The following is a 27,879-nucleotide window of genomic DNA, read 5'->3' as shown; positions in this document are numbered from 1 at the left end:
GCCGGTTAGAAATATGATAAACATTTGAAAAGTTCTGAAAGACATTGAAAGATTAAACAGTGTACTGGTTACAGGTCTGAGAACAAATACAAACCATATACTTCCCCATGTACTCACTGTTAAATACATTTTTATCTTAATCTTTCATTAATATTTATCTTAATGTTTACGTATTCAACTACATTTACCTATGAAGCTGCAGTCAAGTGTAGGATTTATGATGCTGCACTCATGTTAAAATGAGGAAATCAATATTTAAAATAAAGGTTGTTTATCAGAAAGATAAAACTAAAGATAAAACTCAGGGAGGATCAGGGTTTATTTAACACACCAGAGACAGATAAATAGAGCAAAAGGTGATTTATACTTGTCGTGAAACCTGGTTGGAACTGGTTGAGATCTTTCCAGGACACATAGAAAACAGATAACAAAAGCCCGGAGGCAACAAGTAATCTTGAATTATGATTTAATGTTGACTGAAACTTATATAATCTTTCTTGTAATAGAAATCCAGAAGAAACAAATAATTCAGTATTGTGATTTGATGTGATTAAAACTTGTGAAATCCTTATTTTAATAATGTACCACTAATCAACGTGATGAGTTATGCGAACTTGATTTAAGGAGTAAATGTAAAAAATCATAAATGAATAGTCTTATTCAAGTTAGACGAGATGTCTTAATACTGTGTCTCACAGTTATTACTGTGCGAGAGTAATAACTGTGAGTACGGAAGAATCAGGAAGTGGGATTATGAAACAAGCAAAAGAACCAGATGTTAAGTGCAGATAGAAGCTGCAGCAAGAGTAAAAGAGGAAACTCAAGAACTGAGTAGGGAAGAAGATAACGGTTAACCAAGGCGGTTGACGTCAAAGAAAATGGTGCAGCAGGAGATTGTGCAAGCAGCTAGTGTATGCACAACCAAGATGCAGAAGTAGATAATTGTGTAAGTCGCAGATGCGCACACGACTGAAATACCGAGAGTATAAAAAGCACAGGCGAGAGAAGAACGGGGTTCTTCGTTCCGGCAGCGTTCGAGTCAAGACCATAAGAAGATGCAGGACCAAGATTGGGGCTATACTCTGAAACCACGGGAAGGTAAAGACTTCGCACTGCTCTAGAAAGGAACAAGATCCGTTTGCCCACAACCCGGGTTCTGATTCGACACCTGCCCTACTCTCAACCCAAGAAACATCTCAACGATGCTGCAGTAGACATGGGGGATAGACAAAGATCACCTATGGATAAAGAACTGAACTCATGAAGAACATTCACCAGTTCAACTTTGGATTTATTCTGAAAAAGAACTCTGCTATGGCAAGATGGGTCCCTGACCATGAAATTTAAAGTTTTCTGCTGCCAAGATCAACTCAGCATCTGGGAAAGAGTGGAACTGCATCCCAAAGCCTCTCTTAAGGTCCAGTGACACAGTATAGGGACTAGAGGGAAGTGTGTTTTCTAAAATTCTTTTATATTTCAATCTTTTGGTTTTTGATTGAAGTAGCTGTATGTCATTTTCCCCTGCTAAAGCTTGCTAATAAAATATTAAAGTCTATTTGATGCTGTGGACAGTTAAATTAATTAAGTCATAGGAATAATAATTCTTTTGGTTGATATAAAATCAATGTTCATGATCCTAGTGACTTGGGGGGCTTCAGACGTTTCTTTAGTTATGATAAATAATGACCTTGGGACTCGTGCCGAGTCTCTAAAGTTATCTAGACTGAAACAAGTGCACGTTATTAATAGAGAAAGAGCTGCCGTTAACTGGGGTGGTTTCTGGAGTCAGGCTACCACGGGCTATTTGGATGTCTGATCCATTTACTGTAAAAGGTCATAATCTCAGCATCTGAAGGTGGTTAGAGTCTAGACGCATCTTTCTCGCTTCCAGCTTAAACAGAATACCCTCTATATACTCATCTGTGGTAATACTCAGGAGTTAGAGGCTTCTCAGACTCGTTAGACGGAGAGCTGGTCAGTAGTCAGTCAGTAGGAGTCTGAGAGGAGGTGGGGGTGTGGCTGACTATTGCGTAATAACATACTGTAGTTGGAAAAATTATTTATAATTTATACAGAATAAACTTCCATCAAATAGCTGGTTTAATCTTCAATCAACTACAAATATTTCCAAATAAGTTGATTAAATTCATTATAAAATGTCCACGTGCTGATAAAGATCCCACACCAGTAACAATAGACCAGTTCAGTTTAACCAGTTACCAATCCAAGAAACAACAGGCTGAATCAGTTGTTAGCAGGTTTAGTTCAGCGTTTCATCTGCCTTACATGTTTTAAGTGTTTCTTTCTGCCTCACCTGGATTTAATCTGTGGCTGATTAACAACCTTCTGCACTTCTTGATGACTGCAGACGGTCATGCAAATATATAACTCAGTTGTTCTGGAACAGAGACACATCTAAGCACATCATAATAAAAAATGAAAAACAAGTGCTTACTATCACAACAATTTGAAGCCTACCTGGAGCAGCCAGCCTTACACTTCYTTGTCCACCACATGCTCTCCCAGACCAAACAACAGGCCCCGCCCTATTTTAAAAACTCAAAGCTCACAAAATCTCACAGGATTTCATACTTAGGCCTGGAGCAGTGGGCAGGATGAAAATAATACAAAATGAGACATGACCTCAATTATTAAAATTATCTGTTTTGCCCCAAAATAACCAGGATTACTATGGGCATTGTTTTGCCCTTATTTTTCAATAAACACATTTAAGATCAAAGTAATATTGAAAAACTTACCATAAAACTGCTCAGAGGAGAATTCAATTCAGAAGCYRGTTGCAAACAAACCAGCAGCAAAATGGCTGTTTGGTTGGGACAAACCACTAGTGTAAAAAGGGGGAGTCGGACTGTACAACTCCTAGTAGAGACTTGTAGATGTTTTTATGTCAACACATTATGCACAGACAGTAATATTATTTACAGACAAGTAAGAAAATGTACAGAAAGGAGTCACAACTCAATGTTCTCAACATGTAGTGCGTTATTTGAAACATGATTAACCCCCACTTAGTAATAAAATGTTCTGACCCAGAGCTCAAGGATGGGGGAGGGAAGAAGGGATGAGAGGGGGTAAAGAGRGGAAGGCTGGGAGGAGCAAGTGGGTGTGGGGAGTTTTAGGAGGGAGTAGGGGGAGATGAGAAGGTGATGAGGGGTGCAACAAACTGCACAGATTGCGCACATGGAGGCCTTAGTCCAGGGGTGGGCAATCCTGGTCCTCGAGGGCCGGTGTCCTGCAACTCTTACATGTCTCCCTGGTAGAACACAACTGGATCCAATAGCTGAATCACCTCCTCTGTTCAGGCAGGTTCTCCAAAGTCCTACCAACGACCTTATTATTTGACTCAGGTGTGTTGAAGTTGCAGGAGACCGGCCCTCGAGGCCTGGAGTTGCCCACCCCTGCCCCAGTCCCCGACGCAGCTGTCGCAGGTTCGATTCCTGGTCTTGGCAACCTTTGCTGCATGTCTTCCCCTTTTTCTCATTACCTCCTTTCTTGTCAATTAACTATCAAATAAAGGCCACTAGAGCCGAAAAAATCTTTAACAAAATAAAATGTGAAAATTTAAAACCCTCACCTAAAATTAAAATTGTTTCACCCAGAGCCCAAGGGAGGGGAGGAGAGTGGAAAGGGGGAGGAGATTGAGGGTTAGATGGGGTGAGGGGTGGGTGGTGGGGGGAAAGGGGTGTGAAAAACAGCTTACATTGATTGATCATTTAGATCAATCAATGTAGTTCTCCCCCAAACCTTGTCCTCAAGGCAAACTGACCTGCGTGTTTTCATTTCAGCAAAACCCCGTTAATCAGACATCAATTAAAATCGTGTGTGCCAAATTAGGTGGGGGTGGACCGCTCCACTCCTTGTAGTAAGTTGTAGATGTTTTTGCGTCAATATATTGTTATGAACAAGTAAGAAAATGTACAGAAAGGAATCGGCACCGACTATCCTCTACAGTGCTTAATTTAAAACATGATAACTCCCGCTCAGTAATAAAATGCTCTGACCCAGAGCGCGGATGAGGAGGAGGGGAGGGGAGGGGAGGGGAAGGGGTGCGGCAAAACAGATAACATTGATTCAACATTGATGAGATGTTGATCAGACAAACGCATTTCAGTCATTAGATTTTAACCACAAACAACATTGATTCAATGACAGTTTCAACGTTAGTTACTTGGCTAGAGGTGGATGATTGTTTGATGGTTGATCCACCGTCATTTGTGGACTTCAACCAAAAATTAACGATTCTAACTATTTTTCAACGTTGATTTAACATCATGTGCTATCTGGGGCCGCCATTGCTGCTTTTCTGAACACCCGTTTTAAAGGATCCGGACCCTAAATTTGGACACAACTGTTTTTGTTCGAGTCCCTCTAGTGGTCTGGAGCACTTCCGTTTTCAGCACTGTTTGCATCTTTTCTTTAGTTTGCTGCATTTCATTTGTGGTTGTATTCTTTTTTGTTTGCGTCTCTTTTTTTGTTTTCTGCATTTTATTTGCTTTTTGTTTGCGTCTATTTTTATGTTTGCTGCGCGTTTGTGCGCGTCTTTTTTTTGTTTGCATGTTTTCTCTGTTGCTGCGCATTTGCACCTGTCAGCCACCGTAGTATATGTACCTTTTTTAAAAATAAAAAAAATTCTGAACACATATCTCTCAAAAGAGACAATGCAATACAATGTTATGTTTTGTTTTGCACCTAATATTCCTGTTTTTTGTTTGTTTGTTTGTTTGTTTGTTTGTTTTACAGAACCAACTCTGACCAAAGGCAATAATAACACACCAAAAATGATGAGCATTTTATTCAGGTTAGTGAAACAGAGTGATGTACTTTTAGCTGGCATAGATTTGTACAAGTGAAACCAGATTGTGATCTACAGAAAATTAGGAGGCACGTTTTTTTTGTTCTCACCGTCTAACATTAAATCAGAACAACCTTCTCTTGTTTTAGGTCAGTTAGAATAACCTACATTATTTTAATTTGCTAATGCCACAATAATGATTGAAAACATATATGAGAGATATTATTTATTAATGTCTTCAAAATCAGAAGATTGCATATATGATTACTATCTCATTAAACAATTAAGGAAAGCCCAGATGATGATGTCTTGGCTTTGGAAACTTCTGATAAGTTGGCACATTTGAGTTGACTGGAGCCAAACCTGTGCTTGTAGTTTAAGTCCAAACCTGAACAATAAGAAATAAGCCACAATACCAGGAAGAGAAATGTGGAGCTGCACAAGCCCAATTCATCCTTGGGAACAAGTTCCAGATGTTTGAAGGCTCAGCAGTTGACACAAGGCTATACAAATAAGGCATGATGGGAGTTTTGGTATGTTGCTGTTTAAGATCTCCTGTTACTATATGTTGTAATGGTGTGCAGACTTGAGCTTCTACAGGAGAACAAAGTATTGAAACTGCTATTCGCAGCACCACTGAATAACATACAGAGCATATAGAGGCGTCAAACTCATTTTAATTTTGGGCCACATCAAAAAGCTGAATGTTCTTAAAGATCCGGTTGTTCCAGAATCTTTTGATAAAACCCATTTAACTGTTAAAATATCAATAAAAGCTGTTTGTTTCAGCATTCAATAAGTGTCTAACATCTTTCTACACTGATCAGTCCAGCCAGGATTTTTGACTGTGTTTGTGTTTTGCAATCAAAATGACAGATTTTGTGGTGCTAATTTAGAAATATTTGTAGCAAATATTTACAATATTTTCCCTAACGTATGATGTTAAATTTGACTTTTTATTAATTGCTGTATCAATCACTTGACATCAAGGAAGACTGAGCCTTACTGAGTATTGAAAAATTTTGAAACCAGCAAGAAAAATTTCCAGTAAAGTCAGAAAAAAATTTATTTTGTGGATTTGTGAAAAACTGGAGGGACTTGTAGGTCTTCTTTAGTATCTGGAGGCCAATCTATAAATCTAGAATCTATAACTCAAGGCTCAGGTGCCAGATTTGGCCGCTGGGCCTCGAGTTTGACACGAACATTTTGCATGGGTTTAACCTGAATTAACAGGTGATACATGTTGTGTATTACAGACAGCGAATTCAACTTCCCGCAGCATGGAGGTGGAAGAAGAGAAGGGACTCGTCTTGTCACTGCATGACTTTCAGCACCATCTCTTTTAATCAAGGTACTCGACTCTGTTTCAATCTGAAGACTCTTAGACAAAGATAACAGCAAACTGCTGCCTTTGTTCCACTGCAGTACTTAAAGACAAACACATCATGTCAAATTCAGAGCAGAAGCATCCAAAACCTAGAACTATACTGAGGCAAATCAATGCAGCAAACAAACGTCCCCTCATGCATAACATTTTAAAACATTTTTTACACATTCCTCTTCTTTTTTTTCTCTCATTATAGACCCTGTAGAGATCCACAAGAGGAAACTTTTCCTGTGGTTCAGCCACCTTCCCAAAGAGGAGAAACAGTTTGGAGGTCTCTTCAGTCCAGAGACCATGCATATAGATCCACTTATTTTAGAAAGAAAGGATGAGGAGAGGGCAGGACTTCTCCAGTCACCATACAAAACCCAAACCTCCTCTAGCCATTCACTGACTGTGGAACAGCTGTTTGACCCAACCGATGCCTGGAGTGAAGGTCGCGGACTCAATGTGCTGCTGTATGGTGCTGTGGGAACTGGGAAAGCTACAATAGTTCGAAAGCTGGTGCTGGACTGGTGTGCTGGAAACATGATGACTCGCTTCAAGTTACTGCTTCCTTTCACATGTGAAGACCTCAGTCAGCTGACAAAGTGAGTGAACTCTTTGCTGTCTACAGTCTTACCTGTCACATGGACGATGAAACTAAAACGTGACTATGCACACCTCGGTAGTGTAAACACTTACTCATCCAGGAGACGGTAATGCTAAGTGCTTAAATAGAAGGCAATTAATTATTTCTTATTTCTTGAGGCAGGTCACATGTAATCCAAAAGGTTTCTGCAGTTCTAAATATGGTTGAAAGTAACAGTCTTATAAGTTCCAGTCACCACAAACACACTTAGACTTTCTGGTTCCATTGGGCCCAACATAAACTGTGAGTCATTAGAAGTCTGCAGCATTGAGCACAACAATTTCCTACAAAGCAAAGAACAAACACATGAGAAAAGCATGTCTAACTTGTGCTTACCCAGCTGGGGTACGTTGGTGCATATGACAATACATTTTAATTGAATTTCCTGCCATCTGAATAAATTCTGATTTTACTCATATAAATACTGGAGGCTAGATCCAGAAATGTGAAGTAATAAGCTCTCCAGGACTGTCAGCAGCTGAAACAGAAACATTAAACCTGTTGGGGAAAATAGACTACATTTGTTCTGCATTGTCCCCGCATGATGGCAATGATATAGTGGGATCCAATGAAATTCTAGATTAATATGGGTTGTTGCTATGTTGTTGTACGGTGTTTTAAGATCTTGTTCAATGTGCCCTTTTTTAATTTTGAGCCCCTGCCCCTCCAAAGGTCTCTGCACGGCCCTGACTAAATTGTATTTGTGAACAACAGAGCTCAAACTCAAAGACTAAACTCACAGCATCAGATTGTAGCTAATATAACTAAACAATCTAACTATGAATATTGTTCTTTGAACTTTTACAAAGCAAACTTGCCAGCTCCTTAAAATCTTACATTTAAATGTTAAACAATTTAAAATCTTGTAGTTTATGTATGCTGAAATTGACTAAAATTTAGCAGCATTGGTCATCTCAATAAACAAATGTTACTTTTATGTATCTGTGGTCTATGTTAAAATATTAGCATTTATGGGGCCCCTGAAACCCTGGGGGGCCTGATGGAGCCGCTGAATTAATTTGCATTAAACAAAAGTGCAAATAATTGATATTCATCTTAATTGTATATTTTGATTTGTTGTTTTTAAGACTAGTTGTGGGTTTAAGTAGTGTTTCACTGGCGATGTTTTCCCGTAACGCATATAAAGGGGTTTGGTATGTTACAGAGTTATATTTTTTTAATTTCCTGTCACCTTAACATCTTTTAATACAAAAACACGGTGGACTGCCTCGGCACCCCGACCACCGGGCTTAGCAAGTTTTCTGGGGGAAACTCTGGATTATGATACAACTGTGTTAGATTAGCAATAAAATTTAAAAACCAATACATTACAAGGTTTCCCCACATGTATTATAAAGCAGGCTAGGCATTGCTTGTTTTGGTTTAATAAACAATAAAAATAATTTTAAAAATCACTACTTTTTTTTTTTTTTTACATAATCTCACTGCAAGTGTCTGTACTGCGCTGATCATCTCACTGGCTGAGCAGAATGGTTCCTGATGGATGCATTGAACAGGATAGGAAGCCTGGAGGATTTTGATTTGTCTTTTTTAAACTATAGTTGTGGGGTTAAGTATTGTCTGCAATGTATTCCAGGAACTTATAAATGACCTAGTAATATTTTTTTACATTTAATGTTTGTGTATTAAAATTTTTTAACACAAACACGCAATGAACCTCCTGGTGGACCGCCTCAGTGCCCCGACCACCAGGCTTAACAAGTTTTCTGGGGAAAACCCTACTTTTGCTCAGCCTGTGTGTTAACTTTCAATCAAACCTTGCTGTTTAATAATGGTCATTATCATCTCTTAAACAGGGCAGTTTCTTTAAGAGATCTGGTTGGCAGGAAGTATCTTCATTTGAAAAACCATCCTTTACTCAGTGGGGATAGAGACCACGCTAAGGATGTGCTTTTCCTCTTTAATGGGATGGAAAAGATGCAACTTGACTTCCGAATCGGGTCCTCTGAGCTGTGCAGTGATCCCAATGAGCCTCTTCCACCAAGTGTACTCATTGTGAACCTGCTGAGGAAATATCTTCTTCCTGAGGTAAACCATTGTTCATGAATAATGTTTTCTAGCCTTTTGTTTCCAGTTTCCCTTCTTTCTGGTTTAGGTTTATGTGCAGCCATAAGTTGTCTTTTCGGTCCTCGTAAAGCAAAACAGCTAAAGACAAGCAGTACCACACAGAATTTGACTTGTGTGAAGTTTAAATGTACATTGAAACTAGATGGTAAATACTGTTTTTATAAAAATTGTATCAATATCTAACAGTCCTCTTATAGACTGTCAGAATCACCAAAACCATTTTATCAGAGTAATGGGCTCTTCCTCTTCTTTTTTTTATGAAAAGAAAGCAGATTCCACAATATACTGTCATTAAGGCATTTGTCACAGTAAAGAAAAAAATCTTCTAGTTGGAAGAAATATCAGAATCAATTGAACATTTCCATTATATTATTTAATGTAAAACTTTGTTCTTCAGAGAAAAAGACTTTGTGCCCAAACCAAATTATAAATACAATAGGTTAAGGGTTAGCAGATATTGAGTTGTTAAAATATTCCTTGTCAACAGAACATCATTTGTGAAGTGTAGTGTAATTTTGAAATGTCCAGTTGTTTTCTTTTTTTTTGTGTTAAACTTCTTTGCTCTGTCTCCTAGGCCAGTATCTTAATGGCCACCAGACTGTCTGCTGTGGAACGCATCCCTCAGAAGTATGTGAGTCGTTATGCACAGATTTGTGGTTTCAATGACCCGGATCGCCAGCGTGCGTACTTCACCAGCCGCCTGCTGCAGAGTGAAGAAGCAGCACAGAACAAGGAGGCCCAGACACTGATAGAGCTCCTTTACCTCAACCTGCAGAGCGAAAGCCAGCTGGCTGCCGTTTGCTTTCTTCCCTCTTACTGCTGGCTCACGTGTGCTACCTTACACTTTCTTCATTTTACGACTCCTCAGGCCCCCATCCGCACTCTGACCGGTATCTATACTAGCTTTTTTCGGCTTAACTTTGGGGGTGAGGTGCTTGGCACAAGAACTGGGACAAGTCCATCCTCTCAGGAGCATCAAAGTTCTTTAATGAAGTATGTTGTCCTTACAGTTGGAAAACTTGCGTTTGATGGTGTGATGAACAAGCGCACCTCTTTCTCAGACAAAGAACTGGAACAGTGGATTGGTGGAAAGACCAAGACGGACGAAGAGCTGCATCAGCTGGCCGTGTTCCAGACTGATGTGCTAGACTTCTTCCTGGCTCCTTGTGTAAAGAGTAGGAACCATTCTTCAAAAGAACTCTGTGAAGACAACGAGAAGCTGTACGTGTTTGCTGTCCCAGCCTTGCAGGAGTACCTAGCAGCTCTCTATATAGTTTTAGGGGAAAACAAATCCGCTTTGCAGAAGCTAACTAGCCAGGTGTCTGTAGCCATTGGTCAGGCAAGTGAGGATGTCAGTGCCCTCATGAACATCCTTTCCAAGTTTATTCCACTCAGGCTCTTTGCTATATTCAACCTGCTTAAGCTTTTTCCAAAGCTTTATGAGAAAATAAGCACCTACAACAAAGGCAAAATTGCCAGAACTATGGCCGTTGAAATGTTCCGCACTGAAGACAGCCATAACGACGATGTTCTGGATCAAGTGGAGCAAAGCCTTTTGGGAGTCCATGGCCCACAGCCACAACAGTTTGATGACAGCAAATCTTTTGAGCTTTACCCCATCTTCATGGGAGGACTGTTACAATATAATAATCGGGTACTTCTTCAGCAACTAGACTGCAACATCCAAAGCACCACGGTTGTTCAGATAACACATGCCCTCAGGAAGTACCTTGTAAGAGGTAAATGCACACTCTGCCCAGTTTCTCATTGCGACATGTGAAGCCGATATTATTGTTCGATCTTACCAACCTCAGAAGAAGGGTAAAAATCCACCACTGTCCTCTTCTGGTGGGCCGGTCTGTCAGTCCAGCCCACCAGGTCATGTCTGCACGTTTTCAGTTAATAGTCACCCCACTGTTACCAACTGAGTGACTTTCTTGTTGTATTTAGCAAAATTTCAGACAAAAAAATTCAGACATTTGGGCCAAAGTCAGAATCGGTAAGGCAGGCTTTTGAAAGATCGGTGATTGTCCAGAAAACTACAATTGGTGCAGCCCTAATTTGAAACCTACTACAAATCCTTAACCATCCAAACAGATTGTTAATCCTATAGGCCAATAAATGTTTTTGAATTTGGACTATGAATTACACACAACTATTTTAGCACAGAGTATGAATGATGTAATGCCCTTATTATTTGATGAAGACTGGAGTGGCTTTTTGAAAAATAGACAAATGCACTATAATAGTAGGGGAGCCCTACATATCTTTATCTGCAGATCATAAATTTTAATTTCCACCCAGAACAAATCTTAATATCCAAATACAAGTTTTATTGGAATTCATCAAATTTGTTGAAAAGGCCGTCACTCATTTTCTACACCTAGAATGGCAACCAAAGAGATGAAAAGATTTCTTAAACCTGCATGAAAGAATAAAACAAACACTCCACATGTTTTTGATGAGGGAATAACATTGTAGAATGATATAAAGCTCCAAAAGGTGGATTTTACATAAGACTGTCCATTTAAGGTATTAACACCTTAAATTAACACGTAAATATTTGATGATAGTTGTTTTCCATTCAAATGTAAATTTTTTCTTAGGTTTTCCTGAGGTGAGTAATTGAAGTTTAATTTATATTGGAACTTGACGCCAAATTGCTGGAAGGAAGACATGAGGTTAGGCCGGCATCAGGGTCAGACAAGGTCAGGACATTGTCTGTCATTCTCTTAAATTCATGCCCAACTTTTTGAACAAGTGGCTCTGTAGATAGTGTAAACTAGACCAGACTCCGTGGTCTTCTTTTCAAAGAGGTTGTGTTTGAAAATCTGACATTTATTTAATGTGGCTCATTGGCAAGTTGTATGTGGATTTCTGTCTTTTTTGTGTCTGAAATTTGGTATTAAAGCCAAATGCAGGTACTGGTTGTTCTTGGCTAGTCTTAGAAATGACCAAGCAGGACAAACGTAGATATGCGTTTTAATCGTGAGCGCCAGACTCTTTTTCAATGCCCGTCTTTTACATGTTATGTTAATAAGTTGGCCTACCATGAACTATCCCTGGAACTGGTACTTTCATATTTCTTTTCACTAGGGGGCAACAACTCACTCTTGCATTCCTCCTCCCCTTTAAGATTTCTACTTGAAATAAGTCATCATTTTTGAAAAAAATAATTACATCTGCAAATAAGATATCCTACTACCTTTACTAAATAATTTAGCAAGCAGACTTCTTTCTTTATTCCAGAGCTAAGTAAGCCTCAGCCACCAGAGGAGCTGATGGATCTGCTAGTCCTCCTGTATGAGTTTCAGAATCCCAGACTGACTGTAGAGGTGCTGTCCTCAATCAAAAACATTTGTCTAACCAACGTTCGGATGACTTCACTCAAATGCTTCATATTGAGCTCTGTCCTTTCATGCACGTCTGCAAGGTAAAGTTCATTTTTCACCCATTTGAATAGGTTGTTTAGGCCAATAAAATCTCCTTTTCCTCTCTAGAAAAACTGGTAAAAAACAACTAATATCTGAGTTCTATGTTACAAACACATATGAAGACATGTACATTGTTTGTGAAAACTTGTAAACTAAATTTGTAAAGAAATTTCAAAATGAGCTTTAGACTCTCTTTGTTTATGTTGGTGGCTGTAAAATTGTGTTGTTTTGAATGTTTGTTTCTTTTCACAGTTATCACCTGAAGGAGCTGGACCTGTCCTCCTGCCTCCTGACTCATAACATGCTGCTGATGTTGGGGCCGGCTTTCAGGCATGCATACAGCCTCAAGTAAGACCAGATATCAACGGAGGTCTATCTTTGGCACAATGCTTTAACAATATGTGTGTTTTGGCATCTAAAAAAAATAGAAACACTTAATTTATATTAGAATTGTATGTAAGTATAAATGATGATCTGTAACAGAGCAAAGGGGTTTACTGTTTTTGTCAAGTTGTGGGTCCATCTTCATCCAGGAGTGAGAAAACCTCCTTAATATAACAATAACAGCTTCTCTAATTCAAACAGTACCAGCAAATGAGTATTTGAAAATATGAATGTTCAATTTATTTTCTAACAAGGATTGACTGTAGCAGAGCCATAATTACAGTTGTTTTTGCTGTGTGTTAACAGTTATTAGCTGTTTATGTCTTGTTGTTGATTTCAGTCTGCAGTTCAACAACTTGGGTCCTGATTCCTGCATCCTACTGAAAGATCTGCTTCTGGACCCCGAGACCTGCATTAGTTCCTTACAGTAAGACGCTTACGTCAGGGTTCAGCCGTGGGTTCATGTTCGGCTAGGAGTTATTCAAAGGCCTGTATGTCACACATTCAGAAATCCTAAAGCACGTTAAGCTGATCAAAAACCTTTTAGAAATTCTCACTTTGCAATTTTTCCTCATGAAAATGAGATGAAGCATAATTCTGAGTAAACGGCAGACAGGCTTATTTTTTCCTGGAAGACTCTTCACTTTTTGTCTGAAAGGCTTTTTTAGTTCTGAACCTGGCAGGAAGTTATAGGCTTATAGTTTATTTATTTTTGTTCTCTGCCAATTTAGTACTGGTAGTGCCAGTTCTAAAGTAATTTTTTCAATTTAATTTAATTGAAAAATTAAATTAAACTTTATTTTTCAACAAAACAAGCAAAAAAACGAAATTATCATTTTGAACATTTTATCGTTGATTTTTCTTTTGAAAATGTGCAAAATATTTTGAGATATTGTCCACAAAGAAAGTGTAAACATACATTTAAGTATATTTATTTGCATTTTATCTGATTTCATTAATTAAGTACATTAATGGTAGTATTTTTAATTTTACAATCTTGTCTCAGCATCTGGTGTTGCCTTCCAGGCTCTGTGATAACCCACTGCTGGACTCTGGAGTCCGCATCCTGCTGGAGGCGCTGCCCCAGAACCAGTCTCTGATCTACCTGTCCCTAATGCACACTGGGCTGGGCAACAGCGGGGCTCTGGAGCTGGCTGAGAGGCTGCCGCAGCACACAGGTCTGGAGGAGCTCAACGTGGCTTACAATGCTATCAGCGACGAGGCAGCTGTGGCTCTGGTTGATGCCTGCAGGGAGCATCCCACCATACACACCTTACAGTATGTGTTTCCTCACTGCACTAACTGTATTTATAAGTAATTCTAGTTGGATTTCATTTCCTCCTTTTTCTCATTTAACGTTATTGCAAAAAAAAAAAAAAAACAATGCTTTGTTGTAATGACAGCGAGTGTGAAACATGTATGAGCTTGAAAAAGAAAAACAAACACACAGGAAGTAAATAAATACATTCTGAAGGTTTCAAAAACAAGTTAAAGGGGTTTGGTATGTTAGCGAAGCTGTGATATGAATAATTACTCAATGACTTAAGTTTTCTCAAATGGTGCTGATTAGCAAAATACAAACGGTTTAATGTTTAATGGACAGAAATGCATAACTTCTTTTAATCTGTTTTCTAAGTCACTCCAGTTTGGATTCAGGGTGGATGCATTGGTCTCATAATCACGCGAGCAAATGCTTTATGCTACTCTGTCCAGAAAGACAGAGAGAAAGCATCAAGGTATTCGCAGCAATTTCTCCAATTATATCAGGAGAGTAAATCGAAAGAGTGAAGAAAGGTGGCCAGTAGAGATTCACTGACTTATCACTGACTTGGGAGATCGTGATGGACAGATACTTACATGTGAAGCCGATCTTATCCCACGAGCTTATATTCCTCAACACAGGAGGAATATAAGCTGGAGAGTGGATTTACTCAAGTATTTTGCGATCCAGATTGTATAAGGTGTTGCTGTGAAACAATGACACAAACATGACTGGCTTGGATTAAATCTTTTTGCTCTTGAAAATGTATCCAAAGAATTTTAAGAAGTGGTGTGAAGCCATCATTTCTCTGCTGTGAGAAACATTTGGGTTTTCCAAGAGCCAATAAAGGATCAAACCGATACGGTAACAATTATCAATGTTCATAGAAAAGTTTTGAACTTCTTGTCACCTGAGGTGTGAGATTTCTGCCAAATTAGCCAAAAGTTCATAAATGTTATTTTTCTATTTTTCATTTATGCAATATCATAAAATTAAGATGTAAATGTAGTATTTTAAATTGAATACTGTATTGTAAGCAAATGTGTGAAAATGTCTAGTTAATATTTTTAAAAAGCATTACAATTACTTTTAGTATCAGAAGATGCCAGATAATCAACATCTGACCTTGTGACCTCATGCAGATTAGCTGAAAAACATCTGGATCCCCTGATAACCCCCCACCTCCCCCCCTGCCCCCCCAACACACGCAACGTTCATAAATGTATTTATGTGTCTTATAAGAATGTCAGTCTGTGAACATGTCTGTGTCCCTGTGCAGCTTGTATCTTAATCCTATCACTGATGAGGGGAAGCAGTCGCTGTATGGCCGGGGTGTAACTGGTAACCAAGGCAACAACCAACAAGTCAAAGTCCTGGCGTCTGTCACTGAAGGCTCGGACATCTCAGGTGGTTGGCACCCCATACTCAGGGTGATACAAGAAAATGCTTCATCCTGGGACCACAAACGGGTCAAGCAGCAGCTGAAGGTACACACTTTTTCTGCTCTGTCTTTCGAAGGAGGAGGACGCACTTTCTCTGTCTCCCTGCCCTCCCTATTTTCCCTGCTCAGCGTCTCTGTCCTTGCATAGCTTCTGAAGTTGCAAATTATGGATCTGGTCAGCTGGTCTCTCAACGCAATTGATAAAATTTTTTCCCCTGGGAAACCGGGTAAAGGGGAACCCTCGTGTCCCGACAGAACATTCTTCGCTGGATACACGATGGATTCTGGATGGAAGTGGAAGACTGTGTGTCTGACGACGCTGTCAGTCGAGGATGTTGAAGATGTGTACATGATTATGATAACAGGTTTTCTGCTTATTGGAAATTTTGGAAGATGCCGGTGGCCGTTTTGGCCACTTCACGGCTGCTGGGTATGGTTGATGGGATCTGCAGAGAGATCAACACTCAGACTGAGATGATACAGGAGCTGAGCCGCAGACTGGGTGCAATCCTGGAACAGGACCGTAGCCGGGCAGTGGATCTCGGACTCAGAATGGATGTGGTATGACCTTGGAGAATGTTGTTCGCTCGGATCAGGTGGAAGACCCTAAAATTTGGCTGTTTGGATTTGCCATTGAGAATCACCAGCGAGACTTTCAAGGCAGGCAGTAAACTGATGTCAGCCTGACCTAAATAAATTTCTGCTATCGGAATCTCGTGTTGTGTAATGGATGGTTGTACTGGAACTGCAATTTCGTTGTCTTTCTGACAATGACAATAAAAATTCCTCTGAAATGGGGGGTCATGACCTCAGGATATGATCAGGACCTGGTAGAAGTGACTTTCTAAACAAAAAAATGCTAAAAGCTTTCAGCAGGTGAGGGTTCTGTCCAGAACGAATTCAATGTTTTAGATAAACCACAAAGATTGTGTCTGTTAGAATGATCAAGGAACCAAAAGAACCTCGTTTGACTAATCATCTAAAAATTAGGGCAGTAATCAAAGGAAACTCTTTTTAAATAACTTGGTTGGGACGAGGTCCAACTGGAGCTGGAGGTTCATTTTGATCACTCAGAAAGCTCAACTGACTGAAAACAGCCCACACATATAGCTACAATCCCATAGCTTGCCACCGTGTGTGTGAATGTGTGTGTGAATGACTGAGTTGAGAATGAGCATCAAGGTTTTTCTCCGCAGTGCGATGGTGTTATCCTGCGCCCATCTAGAATCAGTGTCACTATTTACTCTGTTCTTACTCTGAAATGCGTTTCCTCTCCTTCTTCTCTAAAGGTTTTCCTCCAGGACCTGGAGTGGGGACGTGAGAAGCAAACGAGCTTCTGGAAGAGGCTTCACTTTCGCAAAGTGCAGAAAAAAGTCCAGGCGACTTTACAACGTTTAGAGAAGGACTCTTCTTCCAAGACCAAGTAAACCTCAAGATTATTCAGAAGAGCAGTTATTTGCACAATATTAGCATCTGTATTTTTTTTTTTTAGTTTAAAGGGGCAGTATTATATATTTACTGTGCACATAATGTCAATTTATATCACAATGAAGTGACTGTTGCCTTCAGTTGTGTTATGACTCTATTTAAGACTTCCTGCTCTTTCTAACACTCGGCCTTCAGCTGACACATTTCTCCATTTGGCCTTTAACAATGTTTGACCAGCATTGCACTATGAAGTAACATGTATGAGCTCTGTAGATGAGCAGCTCCACCAGGTGTTTGCTGTCTGTGAGGCTCACCTCAGAGAACTTAGCCACTCCTGAACTCTTGATTTAAGGGATTACTCAAACAAGCATGAAACGATCAAAGCACTCAATGTATGTTTCTGATGAGGGAATAACATTATAACATAACATAAAGCTCAATAAAGTCGATATTATGTCATACTGCCCTTTATGCTTATAACCAGCGGATGATCCAGTTTTACCGTATACACAGGATTTATTTAACAGCTAGAAGATAGCTTATACTTCAACTTAAAGAACTGTTTATAATTGAGCTGTAAATGACAAGAATTGTTTTATGTAAATTAAGTTTTAGTTAGTTGGATTTCTGTACATTTTTATGAACATTTCTAAGTGAGAAAATCAGTGATATAGAAGAACTAGAGCTCAGGAGCTTTCATATGTCAGTTCACTGTCTGGTTGTTTAGGTTTGAGGTTAAAGGTCAGATTTAAATAGTAAAATTAGAAATGATTCTATCAGTGCTTTAATGGGTATATTGTTTTTATTGAATAATGAACTGATTCACTGCATGGTTTGATTTCTGGGATCTAATTGGAATGTGTGTGATAGACTTTGTCTGTATGCTTGGATTGAATTGACTTTATTTTTGAAGTGTCTTGACACATTTATTGTTAATTTGTCACATCAATAAACTGATCTGACCAGTCAGTTTATTTGTATTGCACATTTCAGCAACAAGACAGTTCATGGAGTAAACAGCCATCCATTACGAAACAAAGAAAAAACAGTACATTTTGTTAAATGCTATCATGAACTACACACTTGAAATATTCAGAATAGCGCTTCACTTGGTGCTAATAAAAGGCATGTAAGCAGGAGGGTTTTCAGCCTGGATTTAAAGGAACTCTGCAAAACAGCAGCTTTGTTTTGAAGCTTGTTCCAGATTTGTGTTGCATAGAAGCTGAATGCTGCTTTTCTATGTTTGGTTTTCTGTGGATCTCTCATTTCATGGAGAAATCCACAGCTCAGGGGGGGGAATCTGTCCACAGGACAACTATTAGTCATCTCTGCACAAATGTGGTCTTAGTGGAAGAGTGGCAAGAAGAGAAAGTCATAGTTGAAAGAAACCTGTAAGAAGTGCAGTTAGCAGTTTGCCAGAAGCCGTGTTGGACACTGTGGTCAGACCAGAACAAAATTGCACTTTTTGGCGAAATATGCAAAACACTACGTGACGAAGAACTAAAACTGCACATGACTGATCACAATGAACACACCATCCCCACTGTTGAATATGGTGGTGGCAGCATCATGCTGTGGGAGTGCTTCTCTTCAACAGGGACATGGGAAGATGGTCAGAGTTGGTGAGAAGATGAATGGAGCCAAGTACAGAGCAATGTGTGAAGAAAACCTGTTGAAGTGAAAAGGACTGGAGAGGGGCGGAGCTTCAGCCTCCAGCAGGACAAACACCAGGCCACAACGGAATGGGTTCAAACTCAACATGTTCATGTGATGGAACTAAACCAAATCCGGAGTCAGTGTTGGAAAAAAAATGCATGTTTAAAGTAAAATATTCAAATGTTAGCAGTCACCACACTACCCCCAATTAAATGGATACAAATATGAGCCATGTGAGTAAACTGTCCTACATATTTAAAAAATGTCCTGCAGGAGACACTAACATATCCCCCAGTCTGGCAGAGTTCCAATGTTTTCTKTAGGGGTATGAAGGAGTTTTGGCTGCGCTTTAACAAGTTAAGTCTAATCATTGTTTTATTCTTACTGACGCGTAAAAAAGTTGCTTCGAGTAGCTATAGCAAAGTACAAACCAACACTGGTAAAATATAAATACTGTCAGGTGTCCCTCTAAAACCTTGGAGACTAAGAAAAAAGCTGTTTCAGCAACATGATGTAAAGCTAATCTTGAAATTGCTGTGTGGCTCTTTACAGTGATAAGCTTAATTTGGCTTTTACTGCTGAACTGGTTTAAGTAATTCAAGTACTGACTAATTCAGTAATTGTCTGAATGGATACTTTGTGTATCAAGTATTGAGTACAATAATCAGTTCTGTATTGTGAGGTGTACTTTAGGTTTAAGATACCTTTGATCCTGTACTGTAAAAATAAAAATAAAAAAATCCTGCAGCTTTCCACCGTAAGGTCCCAGACTGAGTTCACAATCATTTTCTAAGTGTTGGTCAATATTTAACCTAAGTATTTGTGAAGAAAGGAGTTACTATCTCACCTGTTGATTCTGAGTATGTTGTGGACTTTGTCCCTTCACAGTTCCTCTTTATGAGTCGCTGAAAACAGAGAACTCCATGTCATCCTCTGAAGGTAGGCTGGCTTTTCTGGCTTTCTTCTTTCAACTGATTTACATCGCCTTTGTGCTATTTATGCAGATGTTAGTTTTAATAATCACCAATACCCTCTTTTAATATTTTTATGACTTTTTGGCAAGTTGATAAAAATATATGAGTCTAGTACCAGCTAAGGCTACAAAAATGATCACAAATAGTAGTAGATACAGTATTATCTCTGAAGTGTTTTGCCTTTTAGTTTTAAAAAAAAAACTATGACTCTTGACACCAGCACTAGTGGTTAAAGTCTTATGGTGTGGCATTATTTAAATCAAAATTTGATATTTTGGCCCGAGCAACAAATGCACTGCGAAGGCCTATTGTAATCACAAGATTTTCTTATTTATTTATATGTGGGTGTATGTCCATAAAGTAGCTAAATGTCTGTTTTTTTATTATAAACTCTAATACCAGCTCTCTTAATATTTTAGGAAAAAATTTATAAGTCAATTAGCCAAAGATGCCACTATTTTCATGGGCAGTATAAATCCTTATAACCTAAGTATTTAGGTTGTAAAAATTATTCAAATTAAAATTTAGATTTTTTCAAAAGCCTCTTGTTTGTGAATTGTTATGCACTCATTTATGACATCAAATATTTGGGTATATTTATTTCTGAAAATATGGGTGAAAAATGAAAAACAAAATATATGGAGGGTGATTGTCAATTTAGACCCAATTTATGACTGATCACTATCCAGCTTACTATCAATATTGCTAAATTTTGTACCATTAAAAAAAAAAATCAAATTAATTCTAGATATATTTGGAAGAAAAATACACACTACATCAAGTGAACAGATGAGACCAAATGCTTTGAGATTTTGATTTCATAAATGCTACTCTTAAAATAAATGGATTAAAATTGTGTCTATGGTGTCATCTTGCCAGATATGCATCAAATTTATCCTGAGGTGTGTTTTTATGATTCAACTTCTCCCTGTCAAACTTGTCAGTTTCACCAGGAAGTGTTATTGTATTGAGAGATTTTGTACAATATAATTTTACATCGGACATTTCACCCATATGTAATGACCATTAAACCACCGTCATTGTTTGATAAGGATTGGATGACAAAAGATGTTTGGTCAGTAATATGCCAGTCGACAGATATATGGTTAACTTTTGTCTTATGATGCTTTCTGTTGTAAATACAAACAACAAACAAATCAAAATGCTTTTAAGCTTATTATTAATGCCATTCCAAAACGGCTTTGTTATGTTTGGTTCCAGTTGCTTTGGCTCAGTCAAAAACTGTTCCTTGTTTACCAGAGTCTCATTGTCATGTCTACTCTCCACCAGGATGTGATGGACTGCCCACGGTAAGTCCACAATTTATTCTTTGAATTATCCTCCACCTCCTTAACTTTGCTGTTAATTCAAACATTTTAATAAATAAATGCTTCAGTAATTTGTTTAGTCAAGAAATGAAAAAGACATTTGTTTCTTTCAAAACCTTTTCGATATACGTTGTGTTCAGAGACCCGTTTGTGTTTGTGTTGTACTGGTACTGCTGTGAGACTCTGCAGTCATTTAGGTCTTACAGAAACTCATACTGGAGGAGTTTCTTACAGAAAAAACTCACTTCCATTATATTTGGCAGCGTACCTCTCTTACAGATGTAGGATAGGAGTATTGGAGAAGTTCATGTATGACAGGAAAAATCATGATGGATGATTTTAACTCTGCTTCCACTGCCTTCTTCCAGAAGGTTCTCTCTTTATTTGCTGCCACTTGGTGCTTTTTAGAAATTACGGTGTGCCATTTTATTTTTATGATGCGTTTATTTCCTTTTGAACTAAATGGTTTCTTCAGTCTTGCTGACATCAGGGCATAAACAGCACAGAATTTCCTTAATATCAATTAAATTAATCACTTCATTTATAAAGTGATAAAAGATGGTGACAAGTAGTCAGGTCCTCCTGAAGCAGTCTGGAGGACTGAAGAAGCCTCTGACTGAAGACACTGTTTTTCTATGATGGTCTTGTACACTGAATGCTCAGGCCTCTCCAGAATTTTCCTCCTTTTATGTAAAATACTTAAAATGAGGAACACTGTGGACAGTGGGTTTCACACTAGTCCACAGAATAAAACCAGCCTTCTTTAGGAGATTGTTGAGCCCATTATTATATAACAATAAATTCTACCAGTATTTGAAAAATATTTTTTGTGACTCTTGTTGTTTTACCTGGCCCAATTTCATCATAATTTTTTTTATTTTAGTTTTACGTTCAACCCAAAGGAGGGGATAGATAATCCAGCTCTGATCATCACTGATGATTTAGGTGAGTGTTGTTGTGTTTTTTGTGATTCTTTAATCACATTTTAGTGCGAGAGCAATGTTACTTATTCAGCTGTATGTCCAGAACCCGACCTGTGCATGGTACCCCGCCTCTGTCAGCTAAAGCGTGTGGAGGGTCAGAGCTTTGGCTTTCACTTACACATGGAACAGAACAACCACAGCATCATAATTAGAGAGGTGGAACCTTGGAGTCCTGCAGAGCACAGTGGCCTCAGAGGTGGAGAGCGACTGCTGGAGGTCAATGAGACATATGTGGGCAACATGGACTTTTTCAAGGTAAACCTCCAGAAACTCATGTGCCCCACAGGTGATGGGGAATATACAGTATAACCAACATATTATGTAATATACAGACACAATCCATAGCAGTTTGGAGAGTATGATGCTGGAAAATAAATGGTATAGAGATCTTTTCTGAACTTTTGTTTCCACCATCTTTCCTGCTAAAGACATTCTTAGGCTCACTAAAAGTCCTCACTACTTCTGACATTTTGTCATTGTATGAGCACCAAGGTGCTTTGTGAATACATTTTCTCTTACTGAGGCAACATTCTAAGAAAAATCTTAGAATTCCAGAAATTCTTAGAATTTTCCTGAAACAATGTCTCTAGGGTTGTTTGAGAATACAGGCCCCAACTTGTATGTGTTCTTCATACACATGGATGATAGACAGGCCACGATGGCCTGTCTATCATCCATTCTCTGGGTCTCTGTGAATTTATCCTTAGTGTTGACTCAAATGGGAATGTCCCAATATTTTTGAGTCTCAGGAGATGGATGAGTTGGCAGAGAGAGAGAGAGAGATAATCTCAATATTATCCAAGAACGATAAGCGACAGAGCTGCTATATACACCACTTCCTTCTTTGACCTCCAGTTGCCATCCTGTCAGATCTCAAGCAAAAGATGGGACAGATAGATAATCAGAAAAAGATGAAGAACCTTTCTGAAAATATCTCAGGGCTCTTAGAACTTGAATCGATAACATGTTGAGAGTTGAGTCATTATGCAAGCCAAAACTCCATATCCAATATGTTCTCTGTAATAGATGTTTGCTGTTGTTTTCATTTTTTGTGTTTGTATTTGTTAGTCTGGTTTATTGATTGATTGTTTTTCATACAGCTACCTGAAAATACTGTGTGGATTAGTTTTATTCAAGTTATAGCTCCAGGGTACATTTCTCTTAGGACTTGTCCTCTGAGTTACAGTACTAAGACAACGATCAACTCATTATTTATGCGAAAACATGTAGTGGAAAATAATTTGTCAGACTGATACTTAGATTTTTGTAAATAGCAAAATACATGTCAAGACATGCCCTCATGTCTTGATGACACATTGCAACATGTGAGTTAGGAATGAATCAGGAATTAATCGTTGTTATATTTGCTCTAGTGTTTTTGGAGCAGCACGGCTCCACTAGGCCAAACTAGCTGATTATTTGAGTCAGCCAGCAGGTCCTGATCTCTGAGTAGTCGTTCTGTCATGTTCTCCATTGTGTTGTCTGTGTGTAGTGGCTGTATGTTAGACATGATGTGCATAATTGATGTATTTTCCTTCATATTTCTCAGGTTGTGAGAAAGATCCAGTCATGTGGTTTAGACTTGTTTCTTCTGGTGCTACGGAGGGAAGAGTATGAGCAGGTACTGCATGCTAATGATAAACTGTTAAAGAGGTTGCTGGATTGGATTACTGTGAAACTAGAGCTGAAAAAACTAAATTGATTCATAAAAAATGTTAACACAATATTTTCTTATTTTACATACAAAAGTCCTGAACCTTTGTTGCATGTTTGTAGTACACTTGTAAATCTGGTGCACAAGCTACCTCCACAAACTGTGATGGACAACAAAGCAGCTTCTTGGACCACGATGGCGGTCTGAACAGTCGCTTGTGGCTAGAACTCCATAAATTACCACAAGTTTCTCTCTGATGTGTGTTATTTCACCCAACAAACTCCAATGAATACTAACAAGTTAATGAAGCAGTGTCCCAAAAGACAAAAACATCACAGGTTGCATAGAAAGTCATAATTTTCTATGCAACCAATTATTCTAATGAAGCCCCAGAGTGAAAACAAGGGTAAAGTCTTCTGGGGCAGGAGATACTGCCCAGTTCTCCTAAAGGCCATATTTGAAGCAATCATGAGTTTGAAGAAGAGAGTGGATACACAAGCTCAAAGACATTAGAGAAAAAAACGAGACAGAGCAGGGCCATGATTGCAAGCTTGGCTCTGCTAATGCTGAGGAAATGAAAGAATGCAATATGAGGATTTCAAAGTTGGAAAACACAAACAGCTATTCAAAGAGTACAATGACAGAGAAGAAGGATGAGAACATCAGAAGAACATTGTGAAAGTTTCAAAGAAGATTGTTCCTGAGCTGGACTCAAAAATGGGGAAAAAACCCAACAGAAACAGCAATGTAATTATCTTATTTGCCCAAAGGTAAATGTTTCATATGTGGAGAAAGGACTTACATTTTGTCAAGAAACTGGTTGTCTGGGTAGCTGCAGTTGTAACAGGCTCAATGAGAGGCCGTTGCTATGGCTACTCAGAGACATAGTGGGACCTTTACAGATATTTATTCTAATTTGCATATGCATTTAGGGGCAGAGAAATATAACATTTGCAGCTGCGCCCTGCACATGTAAACACAGTGTCCACATTGCCCACATCTTCTCTGACTGTAGTCAGTTTGCTGCAGGATGACGTGAGACTGAGTACAGTTCTTAAGAAGCAGGACGAGTTCGCAGCAGCTCTCACTTCTCACGCAGGTCAGTGGGAGAAGTGACTTCAAAAGTCTCCAATAACACACATTTATTGCATTATTTCAGCAAATTTAGAGCAACAAAGTACTTAAGTTTGCAACTGTGTTTTCCCTTGTTCTGACCACAGGAGGGACCACAGCCCCTCCACTACGTCTCCACAGACTTGGACATACATTCAGTGTCTTAGCATAGCAGAACATTGGTGAAACTTTTCAAAATGTTCTAAATTTGACAGGTTGTGCTTCCAGGAGGTTACTAACACTTTTATTTGACTATTTCTTTAGTTGAATAGGTTGGGAGGATGGATGAATGGTAATTTATCTGGGAAAACTACAGAAACCCATAGATATCAACTACAGGTTTTAAAAGGTCATGATGAGAATCACCTTCGCTTGTTCAAAACTTGAAAATTACTGGGAAAGACAGATATTGTACAAGTCCTACTATTGTACAAGTTGTCACTCAACAAGTCCACTAGTTGAGTGACCATCCTTGTACTGATCTGACAATGTTTAAACCTGATGTCCTGTACCTGAGGGACCCTCGCCCATCCCGCTTTTCCCCCTTCTATCCTCTACATCAGGGGTGTCCAAAGTGGGTCCTCGTGGGCCGGCATCCTGCATGTTTTAGTTCTCTCCCTGGTGGTTGTAACAATCTTTTCAGCATGTCAGTGTTCCTGTTAGGCCTCTAATAAGTCATCATTTGATCCAGGTGTGCTAAACCAGGGAAAGAGCTAAAACATGCAGGATGCCGGCCCTCCAGGACCCACTGTGGACACTCCGGCTCTACATCCAAGCATTTACATCATTACCTGTGGACATTGCAATAATGTTGTGAAATTAGGAACTCTTGCACTCTGTTTGCATTGTTCTCAGTTTTGTAGGTTGTCTTTGAAAGCAGAAGAAAACCAACAAAAAATTTGATGTGAGATTGTGTCTTTCATACAGTGTATGTAAATATGTGTTTTCAATTAAGCTGTATGATTGACTAAGTCTTTAGTAGGGTTGATTTAACTTCATTTAGCAAAAGCATAACTGAAATTGGAAAAACTATGTAATTACAGTATATGCGAGTTATTGTCACTGCACAGGGTGTAACCTTCATTCTCCACTTTGCTGACTCCTGCTGTGCCTCATCAGGCAGTGGTCATGGATTTAGACATGCAAAAGCTTGCAAAAGCCACCAAAGGAGACAGGTGGACTCGCCCAAGACTGTGTCACATCACCAGACATCCAGATCATGGACTGGGGATGACCATCATACCAATTACTGGTAACTTCCACTCATGTTTTGACAATTGTGTTTGTTGGCATCCTCAGATAACAACAAGCACATTTTGTGACCTCTGTTCTTCTAAGACGGTGCGACGAGGGTATTTATTTCAGTTCTCTTTTGTCTGCCCATTGTCCGTTTGTCTTAAGTTGATCTAAATGTTTCTTGCTTATTACACTGCTTTCCTTATGATTGTGTTCTGTATTCAGAAACAGAAAAAGTTTACCGTTTTCCTACAATAAGATTTTTATTAACATAACTTGTAACCAAAAATCATATTGGTTTGCCTTGACTTTCCTAGAATTCTGTTGCTTAAGGTTATTAGTAGAGCATACTTACCAAACAATTTCTTGTGAACATCATGGTAACAGCGTGGTTTTGTCAGAAGGTCAGAGGGGTCGATACATGGTGAACACGGTATCTGATGGTCCAGCAGAGAAAGCYGGTGTCCACTTTGGAGACATTTTAGTCTGGATCAACGGAGTCTCTGTGTCAGGGCTCACAACCACCAGTCTGAACAGAATTGTAGGTATATCCTGCCCTCAGTAATATCTGACACGGTTCATTGGTTGACTAGGAGTCTTCTAAGATTGTTTTAAGATTGTGTGTTTGGTTATCAGGTAAAGAAGAGTGGGAACTCGGTGACAGTGCTGGTTATTGACAGTGACAGTGAGTCCTGTTATCTCAGGCGGAGGATGCCCATCCTTCCTACGCTGGCAGAAAGCAACAACCTTCCCTACTACGCTAAGAACTTACATTTGCTGAAAAGACCTGATGGATTTGGTTTTTTGCTAAGACAAGAGAGAGTGGTACCCCCACAAAAGATAGGTGAGTAACACAGGAAATAACAGGCCACTCCTGCAATCCATCACTGAGATTAACATGAACTCACCCATTTACAGGATCTCATACATTCATCTGATTAAATAACCTCTGAATTTTTTAGACTACCATTTTTTTCTCACATTTTCCATCAGTCATTCTGATTTGACTCAACCATTACAGAAAGCTACCAAAGAAATAACAAGAATACTTTCAAGCTATAGTTACAGAAGTGAAACTCTCTTTATAACATTTCTATATTCACCTAAAAATGTTGTAGGTGCTTTCTGGTTTTGACATGCTTGCCTTCCATCAGCTTGGTGCTAACCATTTTTATATACTCCTGTAATCACTTCAAAACTTACTGAAACTGTTTAGTACAAGCTGGCAAAATTATGTCATAGTTATGATTGGGTAAACGAAGAAAAACGGCACATTATTCATGTCAGTGACCTCAAACACTTCACCCTGAGAAATTTACCAACAGAGCAAATGTACGTCCAATAAACACCTGCTGTTCTTCATCTAAAAATGCCAGCTCCTGTACTGAGGGAAGTGGATGTGGGGAGTGCAGCAGAGGAAGCAGGTATGCAGGACGGTGAACTGCTGCTGGCCGTTAATGGTGACCATGTTGAGTCCTTGGAACACGAGGAAATTGTCAGACTGATAAGAAAAAGTGGTGACAAAGTCACACTAACGTCTATGTCTGTACAAGGAAGAAAATATTATAGAGAGGTAGGTAAAATTAATATTAAATATTGTTAACTACTATATTTAGTTAGGATTTCTCCTCTCTGTCAGTTAGGAGTGCCTCCTCTCTTGTTCCATGAAGAATATTCTCTCAACTGCAACAACACAATGAGCAATCAGGATGACCGGGATACAGTCCACCTTGATCACTCTGGAAACATAATCCCACAGGTATGTCAACAGCAGCTGAAATATTTGTTTCAGCTCGACGGCCTTAGGCCTGTGGCAGCTCATCTAAAGTTAACTGATCAAGTAAGACTAGTAAAACAGAGATACCTCTGCAACATAATAAGTCAACCACTGACATTTTTATACCTGTAAAAAGAACCTTTGCTCAAATGTTCTCAATTCCATTCCACCAGCTTTCTGTACACGTCTCAATTTTAGCTATAAATCATGTCCACCTTTAGGTATTTAAGCACAAGATATCTCTTTATTTTGAAAGGCGCTAGATAGCACTTAAATCGGTGATATCTAGTTTTA

At 38.9% G+C, this 27,879-nt stretch overlaps 1 protein-coding gene and 1 pseudogene across 1 annotated transcript in view; both read left to right on the top strand.

Annotated features, from left to right (window-relative positions):
• The window catches only part of nlrx1 (NLR family member X1), a 20,256-nt gene extending 2,427 nt beyond the window's left edge, over positions 1 to 17,829 (top strand). The window contains exons 2-12 of the mRNA XM_008425165.2: positions 4,762 to 4,819; positions 6,070 to 6,164; positions 6,397 to 6,787; positions 8,646 to 8,877; positions 9,491 to 10,655; positions 12,166 to 12,349; positions 12,603 to 12,698; positions 13,075 to 13,161; positions 13,761 to 14,012; positions 15,275 to 15,482; positions 16,726 to 17,829. Coding sequence (XP_008423387.2) covers positions 4,762 to 4,819; positions 6,070 to 6,164; positions 6,397 to 6,787; positions 8,646 to 8,877; positions 9,491 to 10,655; positions 12,166 to 12,349; positions 12,603 to 12,698; positions 13,075 to 13,161; positions 13,761 to 14,012; positions 15,275 to 15,482; positions 16,726 to 16,863 — 2,906 coding nt within the window. The 3' untranslated portion in view covers positions 16,864 to 17,829. The remainder of the gene's footprint in view (positions 1 to 4,761; positions 4,820 to 6,069; positions 6,165 to 6,396; positions 6,788 to 8,645; positions 8,878 to 9,490; positions 10,656 to 12,165; positions 12,350 to 12,602; positions 12,699 to 13,074; positions 13,162 to 13,760; positions 14,013 to 15,274; positions 15,483 to 16,725) is intronic.
• Positions 17,830 to 17,926: 97 nt separating this feature from the next.
• LOC103474307 (Na(+)/H(+) exchange regulatory cofactor NHE-RF4-like) overlaps positions 17,927 to 27,879 on the top strand; it is a 12,542-nt pseudogene continuing 2,589 nt past the window's right edge.

This window comes from Poecilia reticulata, linkage group LG13 (assembly GCF_000633615.1).
Source record: "Poecilia reticulata strain Guanapo linkage group LG13, Guppy_female_1.0+MT, whole genome shotgun sequence".
Lineage (NCBI taxonomy): Eukaryota > Metazoa > Chordata > Actinopteri > Cyprinodontiformes > Poeciliidae > Poecilia > Poecilia reticulata.
The sequence above is the reverse complement of the archived record's forward strand: the minus strand, read 5'-3'. Positions and strand labels throughout refer to the sequence as shown.